Below are 26,331 nucleotides of genomic sequence, written 5' to 3' on the forward strand. Positions count from 1 at the left end.
CAACTTAAACTGAAATTTCTAAAACCAGAAGTTACTATTTCTCAGCACTTGGACTACAGCAGGTGTTAGAAAAGGAAGTAGGAAATCACCATGGTAGTGCAAGAAAACAGAATCACTAAGTTCTGCAGGTGGGAGAGATTGCTGGTAGTTAGGGGAAACCAAATGCCATCAGCTCCTTCAAAGCAAGGCTGAGCTGACCTCCTAGGGGAGCTGACAAGCCAGATGTTCAACCCCCAGAAAGCAGACAGTCTGCCCTCAGAGAGAATTCCTCTCCCCCAAGTTACAGAATTTACCTGATGGTAAATGCTTATTTTCCCCCCAAATTACCGAATTCATTTGATGACAGACACTCATTTTAAATGTAGCACATACAGAAGTTGATCAATACCAAAACCACATTAATTTGACAAACAAACATCAAAAGAACATGCTTGCTTTTAATATGTCAAAAATAAGTTTGTAGGAAACTGACAAATATGCTAGTGTGACGAAGACATTTTTGAAGTACTTAAGTAATAAATACAGCTATACATTGAAGGTTCATTTTTATGAGAAAAAAACTAAAACGCCTCTTCAGCTTCTGTTGTGCCTGCACAGACATCAATGAAGCCTGAAGATTCTGCAAGCAAGACACTTTATGCCACTGCAGCTAGTGAGGACTGAATCTTTATTCTGAATTTTCCAACTCTAACATTAAAGAAAAATGACACCTCTCTTCACTGATGTTTAACCATAACAGAATGGCATACACAAATAAAAATGGGAAAGTGAAGGAAACGCAGTGCCTTCCTACAACCTAAGTCTTAACAATGCAAACAAACACAAAAGCTGATTCTCCCCCTCCCCCCCCCAAGTTTACTTTAGTGTATGCCTCTAGAGCTTCATAATCCCTGTCAAACCCTCCAAAAAGAGATGAAGCAAAATTCATAATACTACTTTAATGTAACATAACACAGTGGAATACAGGAAATGTAATGGTGACTAAAAAGCACAAAGAGCGCTATTTATACAGAATTCTACATCTGAAGCAAACTGCAAAAAAGTAAAAAAACCTTCAAAGTCTTGTATTTACAGAAGTCTAAGCTTCATTTCAGCCAACACTTATCTTGTGCTTGAGAAAAAATACACTTATAAAAGTAGAACAGCATGGCTTTTTCCAATAGTATTTTCCACTTCAGTTGAAGGAAAAAAAAACATGTTGGCTATATCTATCTTTAACGAGGATCGATCTTATGAATCTTTATCTCAAATTATCTAAGTTAAGGGTTTGGGTGACATTGTTATGGCAGACAAACAACTGTCCTTAGAGTCACCCTGCTTGACCTCACAGGCTCTTAGGAAAGTAAAGGATGATTGAGCTTTTCAACTTTCGTACCTTCAGTCACAGTAGCAAGCCGCAGTGGAAAGCACTGATAGCATTTAAGCGTTTGACCACAGACCATAGTACATGAGTTTCAGGGGTTTTAAATTGTCTAAATAAAGAGTTAGCAATTCCAGCTATAGCCATTAAGATCTCATTTTTCTGAAGCAGTACTTCTCACATTAGTAGTTCAGTTAATTCAGCGGTTTCTCCTCCAGACAAAAGTGAACGCATACCTTCATTGGTAGCCCTCCCCTACTCACTCTCACTGCCCGCACAGGAGTGAACAGTGCTTAACATCCTTCTTACAGTAAATTGTTTACTGAAATCACAAATAAGATGGCATGAACTTTGAATGAGCATCGCCAGACCAGTGGGATTTAAGAGACTGAGAGGGGGAGAAGATGGGTTGTTATTGTCAGTATCACAAATCATACTCTTTGTGCTTATCCAGCAGGGCCCAAGAAGAACACAGAATACTCTTAATGTAGTTGGTCGTAATTCTTTGAAAAAGACCTTCAGGCATGCGTTTTTCCTTTGTAGGCAGATTTTCAGCTACCAATGCCCATTAAATGATGCAGAGTAGAAGACAAAAATTACAGGGGAGGTTTTAAGGTTGTTCTTTTTTTTTTTTTTTTTTTAACTAACTAAATTATTCTGAGAGGATGTAACCTTCAAATTCATGTTTGTTCTATTTTTAAAGAAAAACTAGAAACCTGTAGGTGCATATGACTACAATTTGCATGTGCTTAACAATTTCAAAAACGTGGAATCCATTTGGATGTGTTCTAAGGAAGGTCCCAGTTTCTAAGACTATTAAGTTGACAAAGTCCTACACAAGTTAATGCGAGTTCAGCCCTGCACAACAAGCTGCAGGTTTCAGATCCAACTTACATTCTTCTGGGGGAAAAAGAAAAAAAAATTCCTTATTTTCTTAAAGCTAGTTCTTTTAAAACAAAGAGAAGCCACACATACCATCCTTCTGCTCCACCTCTTCTGCTCGTGAAGCACATGGAGAGGTTTGGAGTACAGAATTCACATTTTCTTCTGAGCCTTTTGGAGACAGAGGTTCTCGTTTAACTTGTACTGAGGAGTCAGGAGGAGCAGCAGGTGTGATGCCAGAAGACTGGAATGGTGACGGCATGTTTACATGAACAGAAGCTCCCAGTGGAGGTACAGAAGAAGACAAAGTGTCCAAAAGAGGCAGGTAGGAGCCTGCAGGAATTAAATCAGCTGCCATCTGAGATTTGCTATTTCTTCTCTCATTTAAGACACTGCAGGAAAGTTGCTCTGACAGTTCAGAAGGTTCATACGTTTCTAATGGCAAAAGAGGAAGAAAAAAACACAGAACAAAAACGTTCACATTTTACAATACAATTTAGTGGAGTCAAGAGCCCATTTCTTGTGGACACACAGACAAGGAAGAGAAAAATTTGTAAAAAGGCCACTAGATGGCACTACCAAAGACGACAGCTCACACTTGAACAAGAAAGACTTCAATATTGAAAGCCTACAATTTAAATCCACATTTTAAATGAGTGAATTCAAGTTAAATGCAATTTTTGCAAGATGCTGAGTTCAAAGATGAGAGTCAGCATTCCACTGTTGTAGTTTTATGGTATCTCATACCTTGTAGCCCCTGCAAGATCTGGATTCTTTGGCTTCTCAGTGTACTCATTTCCATGGTTATCTGCAAAACAGTTGAGGTTTACATCAGTCCTACTCAAGGCAGATTTTCAGGCTGCTAACTTCTAGTTCAGACAGTCTCAAAAGCCCACTGTTACCTGTTGCTTTAATACAAGGAACCGTTGAACCTCAACATATGCAGCCTGCAGGGCAGCCCTAGCCTGCAAGAGACTGCTGTCCACACTGTGCAGGGACTTGCTTAACTCTTCTTCCCTCAGCGAAATAGCCAACAACTGGTCTACCTGAGAACGTTCTGAAAAAGAAACGAAATGTAGAGTATAATTGTACTTGACAATACATTAAAACACTTTACACATGATATCTCAATAAATACTACCACCTCAGAATGTAAAAATTACACAAATCAGGTCAAGCATCAATAGTCATACACGAAGCTGAAAAGGAGTATCTATGCACAGGAATAGTCACATCTACATGAAAGAAGAGCAAAATCAAGTATTCCTCTTTACAGGATCTCAGCCTTGACTCTAGCAACTTTATTTCCATCATAGCTTTGCCAGCACTGATTTAATTTAGTTGAACAAAGTAATTCTCTTCCACAAAGATCTTTTGTCGAAGTACACGTGTACATAAAGTACAAATACTCACTTTCCATTAACATAACCAAAATGGCAAAGGCAAGTTTAAGTTAAACAAGATTTAAATTTTCAGTTAATCCAGAGGCCAAGGAAAGGCAGCTTAAGAGAAAAGGAACCCAATGATAAAAAACCCATTTAATATCCAGGATGATTTTGGGCTGTGAGACTCATGTTTGCAGTCTCTTGAGAAGGAGTGGAATAGGTTGCCTAGAGAGGTGGTAGATGCTCCATCCCTGGAAATATTCAAGGTCAGGTTGGATGGAGCTTTGAGCAACCTGATCTAGTTGAAGATGTCCCTGCTCATTGCAGGGGTGTTGGACTAGATGACCTTTAAAGGTCCCTTCCAACCCAAACTATTCTATGAAGACTCAGTGTTCTCTATGAAGTCTCTGAGCACTGTACTCAGTAAAAGATCCTCCTATACTCCTTGCTAAAGTCCTCTAGCATTACGGAAATTAAGTTTCAGTTTGTGCACTGCTTAGTTTCATTCAGGTTACAGTTTCCTTTAGTAGATTTACTACAATAATGATGATGCTGAAGCAAAGTAATGGGGAAGAGAAATTTTACTAAGTCAAGTGTGTTACTAGTCTCCGTAATAGACACTAGTCACTGAAGACAGAGGCTGATAAAAACCCCCACCTTTTCAAGTAGTGAAATATTAGTTTCCACAAGAAGATCTATATTAATTGCCCTGCATTCTCAACAAGTTAATATAAATAAATAATTAAAAAAAGAGAAATGGAACATTTGAAACCTATCTTCTGGACCCCAAAGCTCCCAGATGGTGATGCAGTGACTTAGTTCCCAAAGAAAACATTCTCCCTAAAACACAGATGCTTAATTTTGATATGCAGTCATGTGGATGTTTTAGGCATGTTTGAGAAAGACCTCTCTAATGCCAGAATAAGTTTTCTTTGATGAGGAGCCGGATCGAGTGAGGCATTCCACATTAATTTCCATTAAGGACAGGGAAGAAGGAGTCAAAAAATAAAAAGTATTGCCAGAGATGTCAAAAACAGAACACAGCCCAAGTTACACAGAGTACAAGTTTTCCAGCAAGACCACCCAGAAGTAGAAAGGGAAAGCTGCATGGCTGAATTAGAAGGGAGTGAATGGGTGCTTCTCCCTTCAGAACTTCCATGCAAAGAGGCAACAAACCGCTCTTCCCTGAGCAGGGGAAAGCAGAGGTCCCATCTGTGCAACTCGGAACATGAACTGCAGGCAGAAAAGGGGCACGAAGCCTTCTCTTTGAAATAACTTCAGACAAATTAAGATGGCACTCTTCAGAGAAGAATGTGTTGCAGACCTGAGAGCAGTCCATCCTATGATCTTCAGTAAGAGCCCAAGAAGAGCCAAAGTAACATTAAGGAACTACCATTTCGGCCAAGTCAAAATCCTACTAGGTATTTACAACCTCTATACCAGATGCACACACGTATGATACTCACTCACCTTTTTTACCTTTGATTTTCCTTCTCTTATTCTTTCTTTCTAGACTAGGGATTTCAGGAGAAGATCCCTCCTGCAGATAAAATCATTTATTAAAAAAGTTGCAAGAGCAATTTTGCTTGAATCAAAAAGTCAAACATCCATTGTCTTTTCAACCATTACTTGTACCCACAGAGAAGAATATAAAATTAATTTTGCACTTTCTTGTGTAACTTGTCCTCCCCTCTGCCCTTAAAAGAGGGAGGGCAACAACATGAGAGACATTTTTTCATCTCAACGAGGAAGAAATATTACATAAGCTGACATACTTCTACTTGCTCAGATGTTTAAGACCACAGTTGGGTCAGATTTTCTGCTCTACAGTCTTAGTTGACGGTCTAGAGGATTAAATCAGTGAGGAATTAAAATTATCACTTCTGCATATAACAAAACCATTCTGAGAATTTTGATCAGAAAATTTTTTTTCCCTTTGGGTAAGTCCAAGACAGGACAGTGAAACAAATTCAGATTTAAGGATATCATTTTAAGTATATGATTTTGTAAAAAGGGTTGTCTTTCCTTGCTTGACCATAAAACCAGGAACATCTAAGGAAAACAGATTTCTGCTACAGCCTAGTTTCCATTTAAGTTTTAAAATACTAAGATCCTTGCTACACCACCAAGTACTTCCACAGAAATATTTTAATAGCTCTCATTTACCAGCATAGCATGCCAGTTACCAAATCAAAATTAAAGAGCATTTGCCATTCCTACTCATTAAAAAAGATTAAGCCAAAGTCCTGCACTAGAAAGGCAGAAATGGAAAAGATTTCTTAAAGAAAATTACGTCAAACAAGAAAATTAGTTTGAGGCTATCAAGGTACAAGACAATCAAATGGAGAAAGTCCTCCTTGCAGAGCTCATTCCAAGGTTGAATGACCACTGATAGGGAAAAAACATTTTTAGCGCACCAAAGCTGGACAAAGTTGCACACTTACTCCAGTTGCTCTTCGTTTCTTTCCAATTCCTTGGCTGTCATTCTGCTCAGTACCAGATGTGCAGCTACTGTCTGTAGCTGCATCTATGTTGTTAGAAACCGCAAGAAGTGAAGCATTATTTGAAGCTGGATTATTTTCTTCTGAAATTTCTAGTACATTTTGTTTTTCAAGAAGAGGTGTTCTCTTCTCTGGGCTCTCCTGGTCTTGTTTTGTGAGGCCTGTGACCTCAGAGGTGTCCTGTAGGCTGTGTCTCCTTCCATTAGTCTCAGTTCTTTCAGACATAAATGGTGACAAAGGAAGAGAAGATGTCTCCTGTTTCAAGTCAGCCTCAATGTCAGTGCATGCCTCATACCCAGATGTTACGTGATGCGAGTGGCTGGCTGCAATTATTTGTCTTTGCCCATTTTCTTTTATTTTGGCTTGTTCACTGAAGAAGCTATAAGCAGAAGGATTTCTGTCTGCAATGACACTGCTTTCAGAAAAGCTACGTTTTCTGGCTGAGCCAGGCACTGCTAAGGAAATCCCTTCCCACTGGAATCCTTCCAGAGCAGACAAATCAGATTCTTCACCGAGCTCTAGACCCTCTTGCTCATTTTGAACAAGAGGCACCATTTCTATGCCAAACCTTTAACAAGATAAAAAGAAAAATAAATACACATGTAACAAGCCAGCTAAATCTAGAAAAAAGCTTCCCCCTGCCCCAAATGCACATTACTGCTTTAAGAGATCTGGCAACTCATTACACTAGTATTCTGTGCTTTCTGTCTCAACTGGCACTGGAATATCTTTTGTGTACCACAAAATTAGATTTAGTGGCTAAGAACTGACAGCATGATTTCCAAGGCAGAAATCATGTTGTTATAATTAGTCCAAACCAAGTTTGGAATAAGCAAATATGACATCTTTTCAAGACAGTTCAATAACTTCAGGTTTAAAGAAAGTTTCCAAAGTGAAGTATTGTATAATTGCTTCCTCTAAACACAAAACCAAACTGCATATCAGATTAAAAGATTAACGAATGAAGAGGAAGCATTTATTCTGCCTGCAGCAATGCAACCATGTCTTGTACTCCTGAATTAATGAAGAAATAAGCAACTGTCACAGCATTGTTCACATCCTGATTGCATTTTTACATTCTTCCACTTACTAGAACTTGAAAAGCAAATACATTGCTAATGTCCATATTCAGAAACTAAGCAATTATTATGAACTGATCAGAATCTTTTCTATCTTTACTATTACTTACCTACGGATAGACATCCACAGCAGCAAGCAATCATACTCAAAATTATTTGTATATGCAAAGGATCGTGGTATAGCAAGCTTCATTGTGAAGCCTTCAATTCTGGAATTCATTTCAGATTTGGAGAAAAACAACCCTCCCCCCTCAACACATACACAGAAAGGCATGGTTAGATCTGAAAGCTACCAACCTTGGTAAACCTTTGCCAAGTTCCTGTTTCTTCTTAGTTACCTGCTGGATGACTTGATCCCAGTTTACATTTCGCCGGGAAGCACTAAGAATCTGCCTGAGGGTGGGTTTAAGCCCCGATTCCTTCTCAGTCTCGCTTCTCCGATGGCCGCTCACATTCCGAATGCGCCGTGCATTATTGAGATTGGGCTCTGGAAGATGTGTCCCAACTTTGCTCTTCAGACTAATATGTCGTGTCAGGTCTCTTTGCAGAGAGGCAGGGAGGCCCAGTTTGCTTAAATCAGGAAGGAGGAGGCCTAGTGACTGGCTTCCTCCTTTTTGCAGCTCATGATCTGAAGGATTTTCAAAACCTTCCATTTCAAAGTGATCATGTGACTTGACACGCTCCTCATCCCCTTCTCCATTCTGTGAGGAGGTTTTCAAATCCACATGCAAATGGTCTTGACAGCTTGATGGAGAAACTGTGGATTCCATCTGAAACGTAGAATCTTTTAGATCAGCAGAAGCAATACTTGAAGCAGCTGGTTTTTCATCATCTTCCTTTTCAGAAGTGGCAGATTTACCTTCTGGAGTGTCACAGGGTAAACAAGAACTAACAGAAGAACCCAACTTTTCAACTCTTGCTTCTGACTTGTCACTTCCCATTAAATCATCATCGCTCACATCTTCTAATGAATCTAGTCTGAACTCGTTCTTTGGTGATGCTTTCCCAGTTTCTTCGCTATTCTGGTCACTTGTATCCTTGCAAGAGCTTAAGGGAGCATTTTGTAAGGAATGGTTGGACTGAACATCTTTGGGGTTTTGCTCTGCTTCACACAGGTTATTAACAGGCTCTCCAAGATTGCTACCAAGCACATCTTTGTTGTCTTGTAAGTTACCAGCACACACTCCATGCAGCTTTGATGTGGAAGTGGAGAAACTGTTTGTTTCCAAGTTCAGTGCATTCAAATGATTCTGCTCTTCACCACTAGTTGAGGGTAACAGAAGCTTGAGATTTTTTAAGAGACTGTTTGTGTCTTGCTTTGGGGAAGATAACTTCTTATCTGTGATATTCAGAAGAGGTGATTTTATTGATGGCATCCTATTACTTCTGCCATCATCTTTGTCAGGCTTTTCACCACTGGAACAATCTTTCATTACCTTGCAAGAATCAAGGTGATCTGAAGTTACATTAGGAGGGGAAGATGCTTCCTGTTTTTTAGGTTTTGAAAGGCTAACATTACCTTCACAAGTTTTTCCTTTCATTGATGAATCAGTAAGAGGCATAAATAAAGAATCCTTTTTATCTGGAGTTTTAGAAACGTTATCTTCAGACCGTGGTTGCTGCTCTGCAGCTTTCTGGGATGGGTAGGGAGTCCAGCGATACGTTTTATCTCTGGAAGGACTGCCACTTTTTCCACTGGCTCTCGAAGTTTTGCTTTCTGGTTGCTTTGATGTACCGAAATCCAATGCCCCCTCAGAAGGAAGTTTATCACTCGTAAAATCAAGCAAGTCACTCCTATTTTTTCGATCTCTATATGGCGGAACATCAATGTCTTTCTCCTGTCGCTGCCATGCATATCTTTCCTTATTATATTTAGTTGGCTCTACCGAATATGTATCTCCTGAACTTCCAAAATTCCAGCCATTTGCACCATGAGGACTGGATTTCCAGTTTCCTCCATAACTCTTGGAATTCCAGCTAGAAAAATGACCTGTTCCTTCTGAGTGCCAAGTAGAATTTCTCTCCCTTGCACTGTGGTGCCAATTTGATGTTCCTCCTCCCCGCCCACTTGGATGCCAAACATTTCCAGAATTCCCATAGTTATGCCGATTTGAAGAGCTTCCTGAAACATTTTGGTGCCACCCAGAGCGTCCCCTTGGGCCACCTGAATGTCTGTTTATACTAAGGTTCCTCTGAGAGTGTGAAAATTTGCCTTGTCTAGGACTAATATAATCATCCTTTTCCCACTTCCAGTCCCTTTGCGATGCATTATGATGATGCCACGATGACTGATCATAAGCTTCTCTTTCCTTGTAAGTGGCTCTTTCTTCTCTCCTTCTCTGTGATCTCCTATCATCACATTCTAACTCTTGGTTTGCACAGCTTGGTTCAGCTTGCCTATAAAACAAATGAGAAAAATACAAATTCTGATGCCATTCCATTGAAATCCAACAGCACACAAGCCTCATGCATTTTATTTGCACTGGGAAGAAAACTTTTTTTTTTAGCAGAAAGAAACAGAGATAACTTCTTTAGCTGCTTTACTGTTCAGGCTTCTGTAGTGTTTGACTTTCAAAACTGATGTTGTACCTTTACTTAAATATAATATTTCAAAAATTGTTCTTATAAGAACAACTGATTTGGTGCAGGGAGAGTTCAATAGACTAATTCTTAAATATTTCTGTTTAACTCAGAAAACAATATTCCTTTCTATTTACTAGTTATTGCACTAATAAGAAACAAACTAAAAGAAAGCTTTGTTCTGTTGTATAGTCTTTGTAATTTGAGTAATCTTGGTAGATGAAAAATTCATTAGCAGTAAGATAATTATTTTTTCTGAACACTATTGGTATGAGATGGAGTAACTAGAGTGAATTGACACAAAATAGAAGGAAAGTTAGGCTGAGAAAAGCAGTTATTCTAGTTACTGGAGAGAACAACTGAGATCATGTCTCAATTTACAAAGCTTAAGTTAAAACACAGATGTAAAACATCCACAGAAGTTGTACCTCAGATACAAAAATATTTTTTCTTGTTTAAACCAACAGACTCAAACAATCCACAGTATGCAATGCTGAGCCTGTATGAGCGTCCCAGAAGCACTATCTACTGCCCTTTGGATGGTACTTGTGCTTGGCAATTTATCATGAACACGTGGTAAATTATCACATGTACATTTAAAGATAAACGCTACAACATTATTCCCAGGGTCAGCAGTCTAAACATTCTAAGTATATATTCTATCAAACGACGAGTTTTTATTAAAAGTTTTTCCAAAAACTGATTACAGAAATGCTTCTTTTTGACATTACAGGAATACATTAATTCTAGATCCTTGGACAAGCAAGACAGGAAACTTTCACACTACTGCTCAAAAACAATTGATTTGGGTAAACTGAAAATTTATATTGTACCACCCTTTTAAGTCTTCCACACATTCCAGTTTTCCTAAAAGATGCACAAATAATTACTCTCTAATGGTATCTCTAATGGTATCTCTAATGGTATAATAATCTAAAGATAAAGTGAGCTCTAAGAGAAGAATTCAAAGAAACTATGTCTAAGTGATACCGTAAGTTCTAGGAGCTGACTCAACTAGATTATGATCTAATGGAAACAATTTTGCTGTATTAGTAACTTAATCCATGTACTTTCTTCCCCCCCAACCTGGCACCTAGCAGAGAGATTTTCTAAGATTTAGTTGCCTCAGAATACCACTATACTGACAGCATTACTCCTTTACCATAAAATGAGGAAAAGTGACATTGTTGCTACCCTACATTGACCAATATGAAAACATGACTATAGTGCAGCACAGGAACACCCTAGTAAGGCAGAACGCTGTCAAAACCAAATAATCTCCACAGATTTGTGCACTTGTAGATGCTAATTGAAATTTCTAGCCACAGCAAACCAGAGCTTCTTTCAAAAATCATATGCCCTTTTAATACCATCATCACACCAGAAATCTTTCCAAACAATATCTTCCCAACTGGAACATCACATTAGCAATGCACACTTGCAGAGTCATATGGAAGATAAAAGGCAATACTTATTACTCTCTGCAGCCTTCTATTCATAGTAAGCCACTAGAAGTATGTTTAGCTAATGGTAAGCAGTAAGATAGAACAGGTAAGAAACGTCATTCAAGAATTATGGTATTTCAGTGTGACATTGACAAAACAATTCATTTTAAAAACAGTCAGATTAAAGTTTTATAACAAAGCATGTTCAGCAACAGTTTCTAAAAGGCCAGGTTCCTATAGATACCCCCCGCCTGAAACAATATTAGCACTGCTGCCATATTGATTAAGCCTTCCCATTAAATGGGTATCAAATACTAAAATAAAAACAACAGGGCTCTCAAAACACAAGATTCCACACTGGGGACTATTTTTATCCATAATGGAGAATAGCTGTATTCCTTACTAGTACTAGATCAACAGAACAAGAACACTCAGCAGACTCACACTTACATGTTGAAACTACAATATCCACATAGGTCTATTGGATTGTTCTCCTAACAACTACACTGGCTACAGGCAGTTTACATTTCATGAGCACCTAAGCCTTAGGAGCATATCCCAGCTGTGTTAAAAACAATTCTATGACCTAAGAGGAGAAAGGAAAACTCACCGGTTCCGTTCCTTCCTTTGCTTGATTAGTTGAATGAGTTCTTTGTCAAGGTATTCTTCTTCTGCCTCTTCTTTCTCTTCCTCTTTTCTGTCATGGGCATCCACACTGTCTTTGTGCAGCTGGCTGGAGATGTGCTTGGCATATGCTGACAAACCCACCAGTGTCACCCTGCACACCCGGCATTCATGGTTGCTGTCCCTAGGAAGAGAGGCAGAGGGTGGACTTTCAACTCTGCCAACAGGCATGGCAGGTATCTTTGATCTTATTTTGTTTCCTCTGAAAGTGCTTGCGTTCAAGGCAACTAGGTTTTGCTCAGTATATTTAAGTTACTTGAATTCTTTGGCTTTTTCTTTCAAGGTCTAGTTTTTTGATGGTCAGTTTTTAAAAGATTTTTTTCCAACAATCAAGAGGTAAGAGACTTGGTAATAAAGCTGCGTTAAGTGGGAAGAGGAATTCTTCTTGAATTGTTGTACTCAAAATCCTTTCAGAGGAAACATAGTGAGCGAGGAGGCAGAGTGGATGGCTTACAGAGCTAGCAGGAGCTGCTCTGAAGCCCATCCATGGTGCCAGCTGCACTGGGGAAGCCTGGTGACAGCTTCTACATTTAATCCTTGCCTTGAGCCTTCCCCCAGCGAAATTTAGAAAAGGGAGGAGGCAGTACATGGATACAGCCAATCCTGATACAACATAACCTAAACTGGGACAGCTGAGACTGCTGCCTGGAATCCAAAGACTCCACAGCACAGTGAGTGATGGGAGGGTGTTTTCAGTTCACTGTACTTTATTTGGTTCAAGTGTGCATGAGGTCTGCTTTCTACTTTAGAGGACTTATCTTAAAAAATACAGAAATTATTTCAGCTGGAGGAAGTTGACAGCTGTGTCAGACAAATGGCTTTACTCATGTTTCAGTGAATACTGGATCAAGATTACAACTCTTTTTTTTTTTTTAAAAAAGAAATTCAGATTTCTAAAAATACCTTTTTTGTTCTCCTGACAAATCCTTTCAATACTCCACTGTTAAGGAAATACGTTGTTAATAATAAACTAAATAGACTAATTCATAAAAATTACACTTTTTACATTTAATTATTTTGTAGGTTGCAGCCTAACTAATTTCAGATGAAAGATTTGGATAAGTTTAATTTACAAAGTCAGTAGGTTACAAATTTAGTCTGTATTTTCCAGAGAAGGGTGTACTTCATTTTGCACACTTCACACTCATTAATAAATATTGAAAGGCCAGATACTATATATTGTACTTTGGGCTATCTCATTAACCCAATAAAGATAACCAGATACAATCAGTAAATTGTACTAATGCCATTGGAAGAATCCTCTCCACACTCATAAATGGCACAGCTATGCATTGCTAATAAGACTTATTTTTAACTTAGGCCATCACACAAGGCAAACTGCAAATAGAAAGTTGGCTTCTTGCTGAAAAAGGTGCTCTTCTTACATAACGTTCCAGTTCAATCGTAAAGACACTTCAAGGAGAAACATACCTCAGCGGTAATAATTAGGTTTTAGAAAACAATCCAAATCCTTCTCAAGACCCATGTTTCAATTCTTTCATGAAACTTACATCATCCTCATTTATAGACTAACTAAACAAATGCAAAGTTTTATTAACTTTGGACAAAGCCAGTGAGTTAGTAGCTGGCCTAAGGACAAAGAACCTGTTTCTATCACTTCTAACTTGTGAGTTTCTAATTACAAAGCTGTGGTTCTTGTATCAACTGATAGTCTGGAAAGAAAAGACTTAAGTGGTTAGTGACTAGACTTCTCTGTCCTACTTTTAATCTATACAAACCTAAAGAAAAAACAGTTTTTTCCTGTATGAATAACTGATCGAAGATGAACTGACTAGGAGTTCAGATAGTTACACTTAAGGGAATTTAGATTTCCTTCAGTTCTTTCCTTCCCCTACCCCCATTAATATCAATCAGAACCGGGCACGCTCCACAACACACACTGAGCATGTCTACGCATTTCCATACCATAGAGGAACACCACACAATCTTAGTTGTTCAACAAGAAGGCCAAAAGCAGTTTGAAATTAACATGACAAAAGTATTCTCAGTGTGAAAACATCCAAGAGCTTTATTTATTGGATGTGTACTTCAGAGGGCAGACACAATGTCCCTCATACAAGAGCATTATTTCACTTGCAATTTAAAAAAAAACCCAAACCCAAAACAAAACACACTAAAGCCTTGTACTTGACATCCAGTTCTCCTTATGTATCACATGGAGGAAGACTTCAAGAAGAGAAGAGCCTTAAAATATTTCAGAAAATTATTCTAACCCTTGAGATAACTAAGTTAACTTTAAAAGGAGAAAAGTGTGAACCAATGTGTGCATTTCCTTTACCTCCTCCCGACAGGAAGTCTAAAAAGTGACTTCTAGTTGGATGTTAAATTTGAAGGTAGTCAGTTGCTGATACTACACATTTTAATGGTATTATCTTCTGTTACACAATTCAGCCACACTCAGGAGGCTGTCGCTTGTGCTTCACGTTTTCTACTTGGAGCACCTTTTGCTTTACAAGGCTGTAAGACTCCTAAAGACTTCTACTAAACTTAAATGGGAGGAAGGAGAGGCACAGGGGAAGAGAACAAGACTGCTGCTGCACAGTGAAAAAATGAAGTTCACTACTAATTTTGAGAACAAACATCTTCCATGCATTCTTCTGAAAAGTAATGAAGACAGTTACCTTAATAATAGGAAATGTACTGCTGATGAAACAAATTTATTTTAATTTCATTCTTACAGAAATGGAAAACCAAAAATTGTCAGATCACTTGCAAGCCACTGTGGACACAATATATAACTTCTAGAGCTACCTTCAAGAGTCATAAATTTAAAAAATATTAACTTAGAAGGCCAGAAATAAGATGCCAAAATATGTAAAAATTTAAGCTGTAATCCTCACCACTTTCTGTGGTGAGGATCTCAGAATCATTGTTAGAAGAAGAAAGTGCAGAATAGAAATGCTCTACAAGTTAGCTGACCAGAAGCCCTAAATCAGCATCTAGTGCTGAGGATGTTCTGGTTTCCAAGCAACTCCTTCCCAGCTGTTCAGTAACAGAACAAATCCTTTTCATGCCCAACAGGACTGATATTGAATAGCATAACACGCTTGACTCCAGGCACATTTTCAGAATGTTCCTAGCTCTCAAGACACAGTTGTGTGGGGCAATACAGAGAAGGAAATAAAATCATTTGGGGTTTTTTGGTTTTGTTTTGTTCTCTTTTCTTTTTAAGTAAGTAGCTGAACTCAGAACAACAACAACAAAAAACCAAAACAAGAAACACAGGGCTGAGCAAGGGATGGCAAGGGCGGGGCGAGTGGAGGGAAGTGCATTCTACAGTTTCTCAGTGGGGCACAATAGCAACTTTGTTAATCTGGACAAGTTGAAGATTTTCTGAATTCCACTAAAACAAATTTCTTTTCAAGAGGGAAAGATGATTTAATTTCTTTACAATATATTTTAACACTTTGATAGTCCACACAGGCCCTGCCTAAAGGCAGGCTGATGACGGAGATTCTGAAGACAGAAGTTCTTCTCCCAGTTAACTTGTCCGGAGACAAGTGCAGGTTAGTAAATCAAATATTAAATGGAAGTAGAAATCAGACAACAGAGGTTATTTACTGACAGTTAATATGCACTTCAAGGTAAGCAGTATCTTTTTAATTATTGTCCTGCAATAAGGGTTATTTTCTATTTTAGAGAGACAATTTGAAATGCTAGCAGATACAAGCGGGCTTACTCATACGCTACAGATTTTCTGGAATTCTTAACCTAAAAACACATTAGGTTGCTGAGTTAGACAAACTACAGCAACACTTAGCAATTATACACCAGAGTAGTATAAAATACTATACAATGGCTCAAACAAATGTCTTCAGCTGTGGCACATAGGTAATACAATCTTGTACTCCAAACACAGACACTTCTGTGCAGCTATATGTACACTTTGCATATAAAAACTTACTGAAGATAAATAAATTGCAAACTTCCTCTAGCTTTGAAACATTATAAAACAAAATAGTTTAAGAGTTTTACCAGAATTCAACCTGGCACAACTTAACCACATTGACATTAGTATCTATCATATTATAGATCAGATTCTTAATTCCACTCAGCCTTTCTTGAATAGTTAACTCTTTAAAAAGGGGGCCTGGAGCCCTAACAGCTGCTCTCACTTCACACAAAACAACAGAATAAAAGCTACATGAATGAAAAACGGGCATGCAAACAGAAGTAGTCTACAATTTTTCTTCCCTGGATATAAGATAGATGTTCTGACAAAACAGACCTCCCACACCTCTCAGAGTTGAAAGAAGATCACTTCTTAGTCCTTTAAAAGGTATTTAAAAGAGATTTGCCATTTCCATATAAATTTTGTATTGCAAGATGATTAAAAATTAGTCTGTAGGTGAAATACTTAAGTGCAGACTATCCAATCTCTCTGGCTACCTCAAAACCCATACACCTGAAAGCACTTTTAAGTGCGCTCTGGTTACACTCCAATTCTATATTATCAGGATGATATTTGAATAATCCTAAACTCCCTCCTCCTGCTTTCCAAAGGTTGCAAAAAACCCCAAGGAAACCAGAACAAAACCACCATCCACCACAGTTAGGTCCCTTAACCAAACAACTGGACCAGGGTGGCAGAGGACAAGGCAGTCACCCAAACAGATGCAGACTTTACATCCAAGGCATCAGTCTTCTCACGGTGGTTTAAAAGATTAACAATTGCTTCTACATCATTGAAAACTTTTAAAAAACATTTTAAAAAGGAAAATACCAGTGTTCATAATTCTGCCAAAGGCAGACTTTTGGTGCTTCCAAGAAACCAAAGCATCAAACTGCCAAGACCTAAGAAACATGGTTTTTAATTTTATTTCACTGCAGTCCAAGAAATACAGGAGAGCTTTCTTCCACATCACTGTTTGCCTCTTGAGTTTTTTACATTAAGAGAACATGTTTGTTGTCAGCTTTATCACAAGGCATGCAACTAAGTGATGCGTAAAAATAAATTGTGCAATGCAGCTTGTATGGGAAACAGGATGTGAGTTCTTCCAGAGAGTGACATACAAATTGCACAGAGAGGAAGGATGTAAGATTGTTCTCATACCTTCCCTTCAGGTTTTCAAGTTCTCTGTGGTGAAGCATGCTTCTCATGTGTTCTTCCATCTCCTTCAACGTGGGGAAAAAAGTAAAATTGGTCAAAGCAAAACAAAACGGTACATCATATTTGAAAAGCTCACTGTTGAGAATGCTCCTGCCTTGCAAGGTGTACTCTACTTTTGCAGGGCTGTAGCAGTTGCCATTCCCGTTTCTATGACCATGAAAGCACAAGTAGTCACACTCTCAGGAAGTCATATAATGTTACCTTTCCTGCGGAAGGACACACAGGAGTCATTAGAATTCAACAGAAGGGGAGCAGAATTCCAGGAGAAAGACAGACAGGAATGCATGTAGCAAAGCTTATTAGACTGATTTTTGACAAATTACTGTTGATCATAATTTTGTATTAAAAATCTCATTGCTACCACTCCCCAAAATCACAGCACTTAAAACACTGTTCTCCTGTGCAATCTAAGCAGTCTCTCTGTATTTGTATTATGATACAGCTATAATTTCATCATTACATACTATCTTACTCTGCTAGATGCACTTCAGAAACTTAGATGTACATAACATGTCAGTTTGTTGTTTACAGCAACCCTGCTCCATGAACTGCAGTGGTAGCATAATCAATTGATATTGAAAGAGAGCTGCTGGAAGAGAAAGAATGTTTGTAATTCAGCAAAAGGAAGCAGTTCAAGAAGATTTAACTTTCTCTTGGTGTTTGAGACAAAGTGTTTGGAAATCTTCAAAGAAGAGATGGGATTTTAGTCCCTGAAATCCCATCTGCAAAGGGAAAGCAACATCTTCAACCTTGAAGAGTTGTGTGAATTAATACATTGGCATTTGCAAGATATCCATGTGCCATGTGGCTAAGCAATATACAAAGGTCCATTAACAAACACTCAGTTTCAACGCAGACTTTGCACCATACGCAGAACATAAAAGATACACACCAAATTGACACATTAATGAAAACACATGCTGTGCAATTCCACATTCTCCTTTCATACGGAAACACAGACCTCCCAAAAGGAATTTAAAACATTGTGTATTACAGTATGACATGGCACAATTTATAGCCAAATGAGTTTGAATGCTTTTCACTTTATTATCTTTATAGAAAAACATAAAAAACTCAAAGACCTCTATATTTTTAACATTCAGAATCAAGCATACTGCACAGCTCATTTCAAGAAAGATACTCTAAAGCACATAAAGCACATGCAAATATATTACTTGATTTGTGATAGACCTAGATCCATAATGTACTTGTTAGAGGGAAAAACCCTCATACTTCACACAATTTTAAAATGGAAAATTTCTTAGACACATTTCGTATTAGTATCTTTATGTTAGTATCTACTGATAGATGTAAAGCATTTATTATTTACCTTTTTTGAGTTGTACACAATGTGACATAATATGCATTTTCGTTCTCGAACCATGCTTATTACTCTGGAAAGATCCTATCCCATACCTGCAAATAAAAATAATTTTAAAGAACCAACGTTCAGGATTACTTCCTCCCCCCCCGCCCCTTATTCTGCTTTAGTAAGGAAAGTGAAAATAAGTTACTGTTCAGGAAAACACTTGTGCTGAGTTTAAGAGAATATATATCTCTTGTGCATAGTCAATATTCTTCAAAAAAAATAAGGTAGTTCAGAACTGACCTCTAAAATCTATAATAAAAATTAGCTTTCCCTTTCTTTCATTTTGTTCCTTGTCCTCCAAGACATGGCACTCATTCTACAAGCAAACAGAGATCTTTAGGAATCCTCTCAGCTACTCAAAACAGATTAACAAAACACTTTTCAACTAGGATGATGACAGGGAGATAAGGAATCTTATCAAGTAGAGCAAACTCAGATCTTTATTTTGTTACACAGGGCAGCTCAAGTATGGTATTTAAGGTCCTAGAAAAATGAAAGGAAGGCCATTCGTGACATCAAAGACTGACAGTCTTCAAGGTTTATGAGTCCATTTATTTACCATAAAATAAAACCGAAAGTGATTTAAATTCAGTATGTTTCTCATTGACCTCCATAAGAACTACATATATGCATGTACTGAAATACTCAATTTAGACAGCATTTTAAGACACGTTCTGTAGCAGCATGGTCTACATGGGTACGTTACGTATCTGAATCATTAATAAAAGTTATTAATTTTCCTTAATTATTCCCAATGGTATGAGATTATTCAAAATCTTGCACCAGAATATTAAACATTTTAACACTGATCTACTTTAGACTTGCATGTATGCAAATGAAAGCAGCAGAGCATCAAATTAAATGCTATATGTATTTTATCATAATATTGAATTCATAAGGAAAGCAATTAAATTAGAGGTACGTAACAGTCCAGGTTATAATACAAAGACGGACATGTTTGCATAAGTAACAGAGTATAATCTTTGCCCTTTTCTTTCTCTTAAACGACACTTAAATGCAGAATGATCATGCATTATAGTAATTTTTCATTGACTTGGCAGAAGCAGTTCCTCAGCCTTAAATGCAAAGAAATGCATCTTTTTACTACTAGGCATTTTTGTATCACCACACAAAAAAGACAAATCCTTCCAAAAGCTTTGCTATCTTATATTAGTCAACTTCAGAGCTAACTTAGCTAATACCATCAAACTCAACCTACAAGAACCTTCTTCAACAGCTCATCTCCACAGCTTACCCTACGAAGTTAATTAGAATTATTTACCATCAACCTTCTGTATCAAGGGCATCAAAGCGTCCAAATCTGATACTGACTAGAAGCTGTGAGCAAACAGCAAGAACTGGATTTTTACCAAATCCAGATTATCCAGAGTTAAAGCAGCTCTGACATTCAGTGGTACCATCCAACTGTAAACAAACAAAAATAAGCAAGTAAAACCACACCCACTCCCATTCCAAAAATGTGGTTCTTTGTCAAATAACTCTTTTCTTCCAGATTTGCATGTCCATTTACAGTTAACGTACGCACCAGCATCTGTCAAGCTTAAAAGGGAAGGAACTGAAGAGTTGCGATAGACCTTTCGCCTTAGACTATAGAGAAAGCAGTTTCCTCCCTAAAAAAATCCACATCATCATACCAAAACAAACACACTTAAAACGCAACAGGAGATTCAATCACCTTCTTATGTTCCCTATCCAACATTCCTAGTGTGCCATTCTTCATCTCACTGAAATACCTGGTAGTGTTTAAATGTGCATTCTCTAGCTTTATCACATGGACACCTGATGTACTTGAATCATTAGCAACAGCTATTTATTTTGACAAATCACCCCCAACAAAGGTACAAGATCATTCAGAACTTTGCACCAGCCTAGGTCATACAGAACATGCATATAAATTCATATGATATTCAAATTCATATTCTGACACAGCTGGTAAGCGAGCCTACCAGGGGAGGTGCCTCGCTTGACCTGCTGTTTACTAACAGAGAAGGGCTTGTGGGAGATGTCATGGTGGGAGGCCATCTTGGGCTTAGCAACCACGATATGATAGAGTTCTTGATTCTGGGCGATGTAAATAAAGAGGAGGGGCAGCAAAACTGTTACCATGGACTTCCGGAGGGCGGACTTTGGCCTCTTCAGGACGCTGGTTGGGAAAGTCCCTTGGGAGGCAGTCCTGAAAGGCAAAGGGGTCCAGGAAGGCTGGGCCTTCTTCAAGAAGGAAGTCTTAAGGGCACAGGAGCGGGCTGTCCCCATGTGCTGTAAGACGAACTGGCAGGGAAAACGACCGGCCTGGCTGAATAGGGAGCTTTTGCAGGGACTCGGGGAAAAAAAGGAGAGTCTACCGCCTTTGGAAGAAGGGGCAGACAACTCAGGAGGAGTCCAGGGATCTTGTTAGGTCCTGCAGGGAGGAAATTAGAAAAGCAAAAGCCCAGCAAGAAGTTAATCTGGCCAATGCTGTAGAAGATAATAAAAAATGCTTTTATAAGTACATCAGCAATAAAAGGAGAGCCAAGGAGGATCTCCATCCCTTGCTGGATGTGGGGGGGAACATTGTCACTGAGGACAAGGAAAAGGCTGAGGTACTTAACGCCTTCTTTGCCTCTGTGTTTAACAGCCAGACTGGTCATCCCCAGGGTACTCAGGCCCCTGAGCTAGAGGATAAGGATGGGGACCACAATGGAGCCCTCATAGTCCAGGAAGAAGCAGTTATCGACCTGCTATGCCACCTGGATGCTCACAAGTCTATGGGGCCAGATGGGATCCACCCGAGAGTACTGAGGGAGCTGGCAGAGGAGCTTGCCAAGCCACTTGCCATCATCTATCAGCAGTCCTGGTTAACAGGGGAGGTCCCTGATGACTGGAGGCTTGCCAATGTGACGCCCATCTACAAGAAGGGCCGGAAGGAGGACCCGGGGAACTACAGGCCTGTCAGCCTGACCTCGGTGCCAGGAAAGATTATGGAGAGGTTCATCTTGAGTGCACTCAACAGGCAAGTGCAGGTCAACCAGGGGATCGGGCCCAGCCAACATGGGTTCATGAAAGGCAGGTCCTGCTTGACCAACCTGATCTCCTTTGATGACCTGGTGACCCGCCTGGTAGATGATGGAAAGGCTGTGGATGTCATTTACCTGGACTTTAGCAAAGCTTTTGACACCGTCTCCCATAATACTCTCCTTGGGAAGCTGGCAGCTCATGGCTTGGACGGGCGTAGTCTTTGCTGGGTAAAAAACTGGTTGGGTGGCCGAGCCCAGAGAGTAGTTGTAAACGGAGTTAAGTCCAGTTGGCAGCCGGTCACGAGTGGTGTTCCCCAGGGCTCTGTTTTGGGGCCAGCCTTGTTTAATATCTTTATCGATGATCTAGATGAGGGGACTGAGTGCACCCTCAGTAAGTTTGCAGATGACACCAAGTTGGGTGGGAGTGTCAATGTGCTGGAGGGTAGGATGGCCCTGCAGAGGGACCTGGACAGGCTGGATCGATGGGCCAAGGCCAACTGTATGAGGTTTAACAAGGCCAAGTGCCGGGTCCTGCACTTCAGTCACAACAACCCCATGCAACGCTACAGGCTTGGGCAAGAGTGGCTGGAAAGCTGCCTGGCCGAAAAGGACCTGGGGGTGCTGGCAGACAGCCGGCTGAACATGAGCCAGCAGTGTGCCCAGGTGGCCAAGAAGGCCAACAGCATCCTGGCTTGTATCAGGAATAGTGTGGCCAGCAAGAGCAGGGAGGTGATTGTCCCCCTGTACTCGGCGCTGGTGAGGCCGCACCTGGAATACTGTGTCCAGTTTTGGGCCCCTCAATACAAAAAAGACATTGAGGTGCTGGAGCGTGTCCACAGAAGGGCAAGGAAGCTGGTGAAGGGTCTGGAGCACAGGTCTTATGAGGAGCGGCTGAGGGAACTGGGGTTGTTTAGCCTGGAGAAGAGGAGGCTGAGGGGAGACCTTATCCCTCTCTACAACTGCCTGAAAGGAGGTTGTAGTGAAGTGGGTGTTGGTCTCTTCTCCCAAGCACTTAATGATAGGATGAGAGGAAATGGGCTCAAGCTGCGCCAGGGGAGGTTTAGGTTGGATATTAGGAAAACTTTCTTCACGGAAAGGGTAGTCAAGCATTGGAACAGGCTGTCCAGAGAGGTGGTGGAGTCCCCATCCCTGGAAGCGTTCAAAAAACGGGTAGACGTGGCACTCTGGGACATGGTTTAGTCTAGTCTACCCTTGATTGGTTTAGTGTGGACTTGGTAGCGTAGGTTAATGGTTGGACTGGATGATCTTAAAGGTCTTTTCCAACCTAAACGATTCTATGATTTTATGATTCTATGATATCAGTGATGTGCATGCAAAAGCACCTGCCTTCATGGAAGGTCAGAACACAGAAGTTCTATGATATTTATTTATCATATATTTATATATAATGAAAATTATTTTGCAATAATTTGAAATCATACATAAAGAGTATAACTTGTTTTTAAACATATTTAAACTGAGATAGCAGCTCAAATTTAAACTAAGATGAGTAGACATAGAAAATGGGGCATTCCAGCCTCATGGTTTTCTAGTAGGTTATTAGGCGAGTATAGGAGCACGTCATCAACATACTGTTTATACACAGCTGCAACACAACAGATCTAAGAGAATTATTTATGATTATACACAAGTGACAAAGGTGTGGATGCTTCCCCAATATAGGAGACCTGTTTTAATGTGATTAATATGAAGTTACTCCTGAAAAGCATGGGTGCTAATCCTTGCACCGGTTTCAGATACTTCCTTTTGCATTAAAATAGTCTCTACTCCCCCAACATTCTTCACTAGCACTACTTTGTAGTTTAGCAGAATAATTCCCTACACGTGTTCAGGATCTTGTTCAAGATTACTCAAGTATTTGCAGAACTCATTCTACACAAGGGTGAAACAGCAGCATGGGACTTAAATCAGGAAAAGCAGGCCAGTAAAGTATGGTGACCTGCTGACACCAGTTAGCAGACAACATTAGCGCTTTCACAAGTAAAGCTAACACTACACCTGTTTTGGTTAATTAAAACATATAGTAACTATACACGATTACAGGAAGAGTTTTAGGCTAACTACCCAATCAACTGGGCATTGCTTATGACAGAGTACTAAATATACTACTGGAATTCAAATGCTATTGGATGTCACTATGAAAAGTGAAACTTTCACCTCCACAGAGAGAAGCCCGGAGAAGCAAGGACTCGGAAATACACAGATTTAGTAGATGCTTACAGGGACTGGGAGAAAACAGACCCACATTCTATTTCCAGATCACCTCTTGACTTACTGTCTACGTAGACATAACTACTTCCCTTCATCCTTAGCTTTCTCCCAAATCATAGAATCATAGATCCTGCTATAAAACCGAAGACTCACTTTAATGAAGTACTTCAATTTCACTGTAGAAGAACTTCCATGAAGTACTTTGAAGAACTTTATAAATTCAAGGTATTCCCTCATTCACTATGCAACAGTGACAAGAACCAGACAGCTTTTGAGCCCTGTAGTCAGTGATGGCATTTCATCTCATCACACACTGGTCTGTTCAATTGTAAGACTTTCATACTGGAAAAACTTCAGAAACAGGGCTTTCTCTACATAAATGCAGGCATATTCATGCAGGAATTCTTAACAAAAAAAAAACCCTCATACTTTAAAACACTGAACAACCTTCAAGCTTTTATCAGATTTAACCATTTGTGCTTTTGAAATCAAGCTGCTGCACAGTGTTGGGAATTACCTCTCATGTGACATCAACGGCAAAATGAACTAGTCTAAAAAATAAGCATCAAACTGCAAGCAAAGATAAGGTTTTGTCAAAAAGAACCCCCACCACATAAAAGAGAAACACAGGTCAACAGCAAAATGTAAAGCCTTCAAAACAAATGTTATAACAACTTTCCATTTTGAGAGACTGTAACTGTTCAGTGGGTTATTTTTTTATTTGTTTGTTTTAAAGGGAAGGGATGCATTTTACAACTATCTGATGTAAATGCAACTTGCCCATAGCCTGCACCTGCCCAGAGCTCGGAAACACCACACAGTTTTAATTAACTTAAGCAAGTCTGCTACAGAGACTTTGGAGAACACTTCTCACAAGTAAAAATAGTCTACAAAGATAATAAGGCATTAGGCTACTTCCTGCTACAACATCCATTTGTCCCCAGTTATTCAACCTTACCGGATAACATACGTTAAAAATGTACATCAAGGTTAAATCTGCTACAGATCAGTGGCTGATCACTCTGACTATATAAAGCCACAAGTGCCATGGAGTGGGGCGGAGAGCCCAGCATTCCAGCTGCCTAGAAATCCTCAGGAGGCCTCAAAGAGATCAGCAGCACTGGCCTGTCTAAAGGCCTGCCTAAATGCTGCATGTCCCTACAGATAGCAGTGGAAACTCTACACTTGACAAGAACAGGAGCCTAGAAGTTCACCATGGCAGAATGCTCTGCAGCAACACGCTCCTCAGCTCCTCACAGGGATGGTGTTCCTTTTGCTTTAGTGACTTCTCTCCTGCAGTGATCGACTGCACATGTCCTAGTTGAGCTGTAGAACAGTAATACAGCTGCCAGACACGGGAAAGGAGAGGTGAGCTGAGAGGAAGAAGCAACTCACCACAAAGTGCATTCATGAAATCTTTAGTCGGTTGATGGGAGTAAGTGGCGGACACAAGGTCATTTTGACTTGGAGAGCAGCCTCTTGCTCAGAAGAATTAGGAATGGAAGTGAATTCAGGCCCTGGAAAGCACTTAAACAACCACCACATGTAGTTTGAGTATTAGCATAACTTATTTTGCTAATCTGCTAAGAAGCCTGGTCTTTTCACAGGAAAACCTGGAGAACCCCACATAGGCTTTGAAAGCTGTATCCAACCGTGTATTCTGATAAACGAATGCTACAAAGCAAAAACAATGGCTAATCTAACTAAATAATGACTTATTAAAGCGTAGTAATAGAGACAGATTTTCTTAAGGAAAAATTTTATGACTATAAAACCATTTCCCTGTATTACACACTGCTCCGAACATCAAAGCCCTGTACCGCTGTGAGAACGCTGTACAAAACCAAGTCATCATAACAAGACAGAGGCCTACGCTCAAATTTCATCGCCTCCAGCAGAATTTACGTGGAATAAAGCACCAACACACAAAGACTATCTTTCCTTCCCAGATTCATTGCTCTTGAGGTATCTGAATCCACTACGCATCCCCTTACTAGACCGTAACTTCTACCAATTACTTTACCATTACTACTGGGCATATGTGGGAGGCACTTTAACCTTCCTTCTGAGATGCTGATCTGTGCAACCTAACCTGATCAACAGCCAGAAAATTAAGGACTTACTATAAGTCATGACTAATAGCATTATTCTCCTCTAGCACACTATCATGCAGTATACAAACTACTTTGTAGTCACACAGGGTTTTTTTTAATGTGGCAGAGGAGATAACTATATTACAGCCCAGTAGTTAAAATACTTGTACCAGAAGCAAGACTTTTAAGGTAAATTCCTCCCTGCTTTCCAAGATTTAACTTCATCCTCATGACAGACTGAGGGTACTCTAGACCCCTCAGCACTGAAGCAGCACCACTGCACAGCAAATGTTGTAACTGGGTGGCCGAGTGCTCAACTGTTTTGACATCAAGCCAGGAGAGAAGAGTTATTTCACAGATCAAAGTTCTTTAAGTTCCTGTTAAAAGCAATAAAGTTGACTCCACTAACTAGCATAGAAGACTGTCTGCATGCTATCCCATGAGTATGGCTGGCTTTTTACAATATGCAGGGAAGGTATACCGGAGATAAGGAGACTGTAGAGAAATACTTTAAGCAGACCAGCGCAGGCACAGGAACACCTGGCATGAACACAGACAGAGAGTTTTCACTGACGT

The 26,331-nt window shown here is 39.6% G+C and overlaps 1 protein-coding gene across 1 annotated transcript in view; it reads right to left on the bottom strand.

The window, feature by feature from the left end:
* Positions 1-19,728, bottom strand: part of ZNF106 (zinc finger protein 106) — a 32,136-nt gene extending 12,408 nt beyond the window's left edge. Inside the window, 10 exon segments of the mRNA XM_075712120.1 lie at positions 2,336-2,677; positions 2,990-3,050; positions 3,145-3,299; positions 5,098-5,167; positions 6,072-6,696; positions 7,505-9,604; positions 11,843-12,040; positions 16,991-17,052; positions 18,378-18,463; positions 19,699-19,728. Of these exon segments, the coding sequence (XP_075568235.1) occupies positions 2,336-2,677; positions 2,990-3,050; positions 3,145-3,299; positions 5,098-5,167; positions 6,072-6,696; positions 7,505-9,604; positions 11,843-12,040; positions 16,991-17,052; positions 18,378-18,431 (3,667 nt within the window). The 5' untranslated portion in view covers positions 18,432-18,463; positions 19,699-19,728.
* Between the last annotated feature and the right edge of the window lie 6,603 nt (positions 19,729-26,331).

This window comes from Pelecanus crispus, chromosome 6, assembly GCF_030463565.1.
Source record: "Pelecanus crispus isolate bPelCri1 chromosome 6, bPelCri1.pri, whole genome shotgun sequence".
NCBI lineage: Eukaryota > Metazoa > Chordata > Aves > Pelecaniformes > Pelecanidae > Pelecanus > Pelecanus crispus.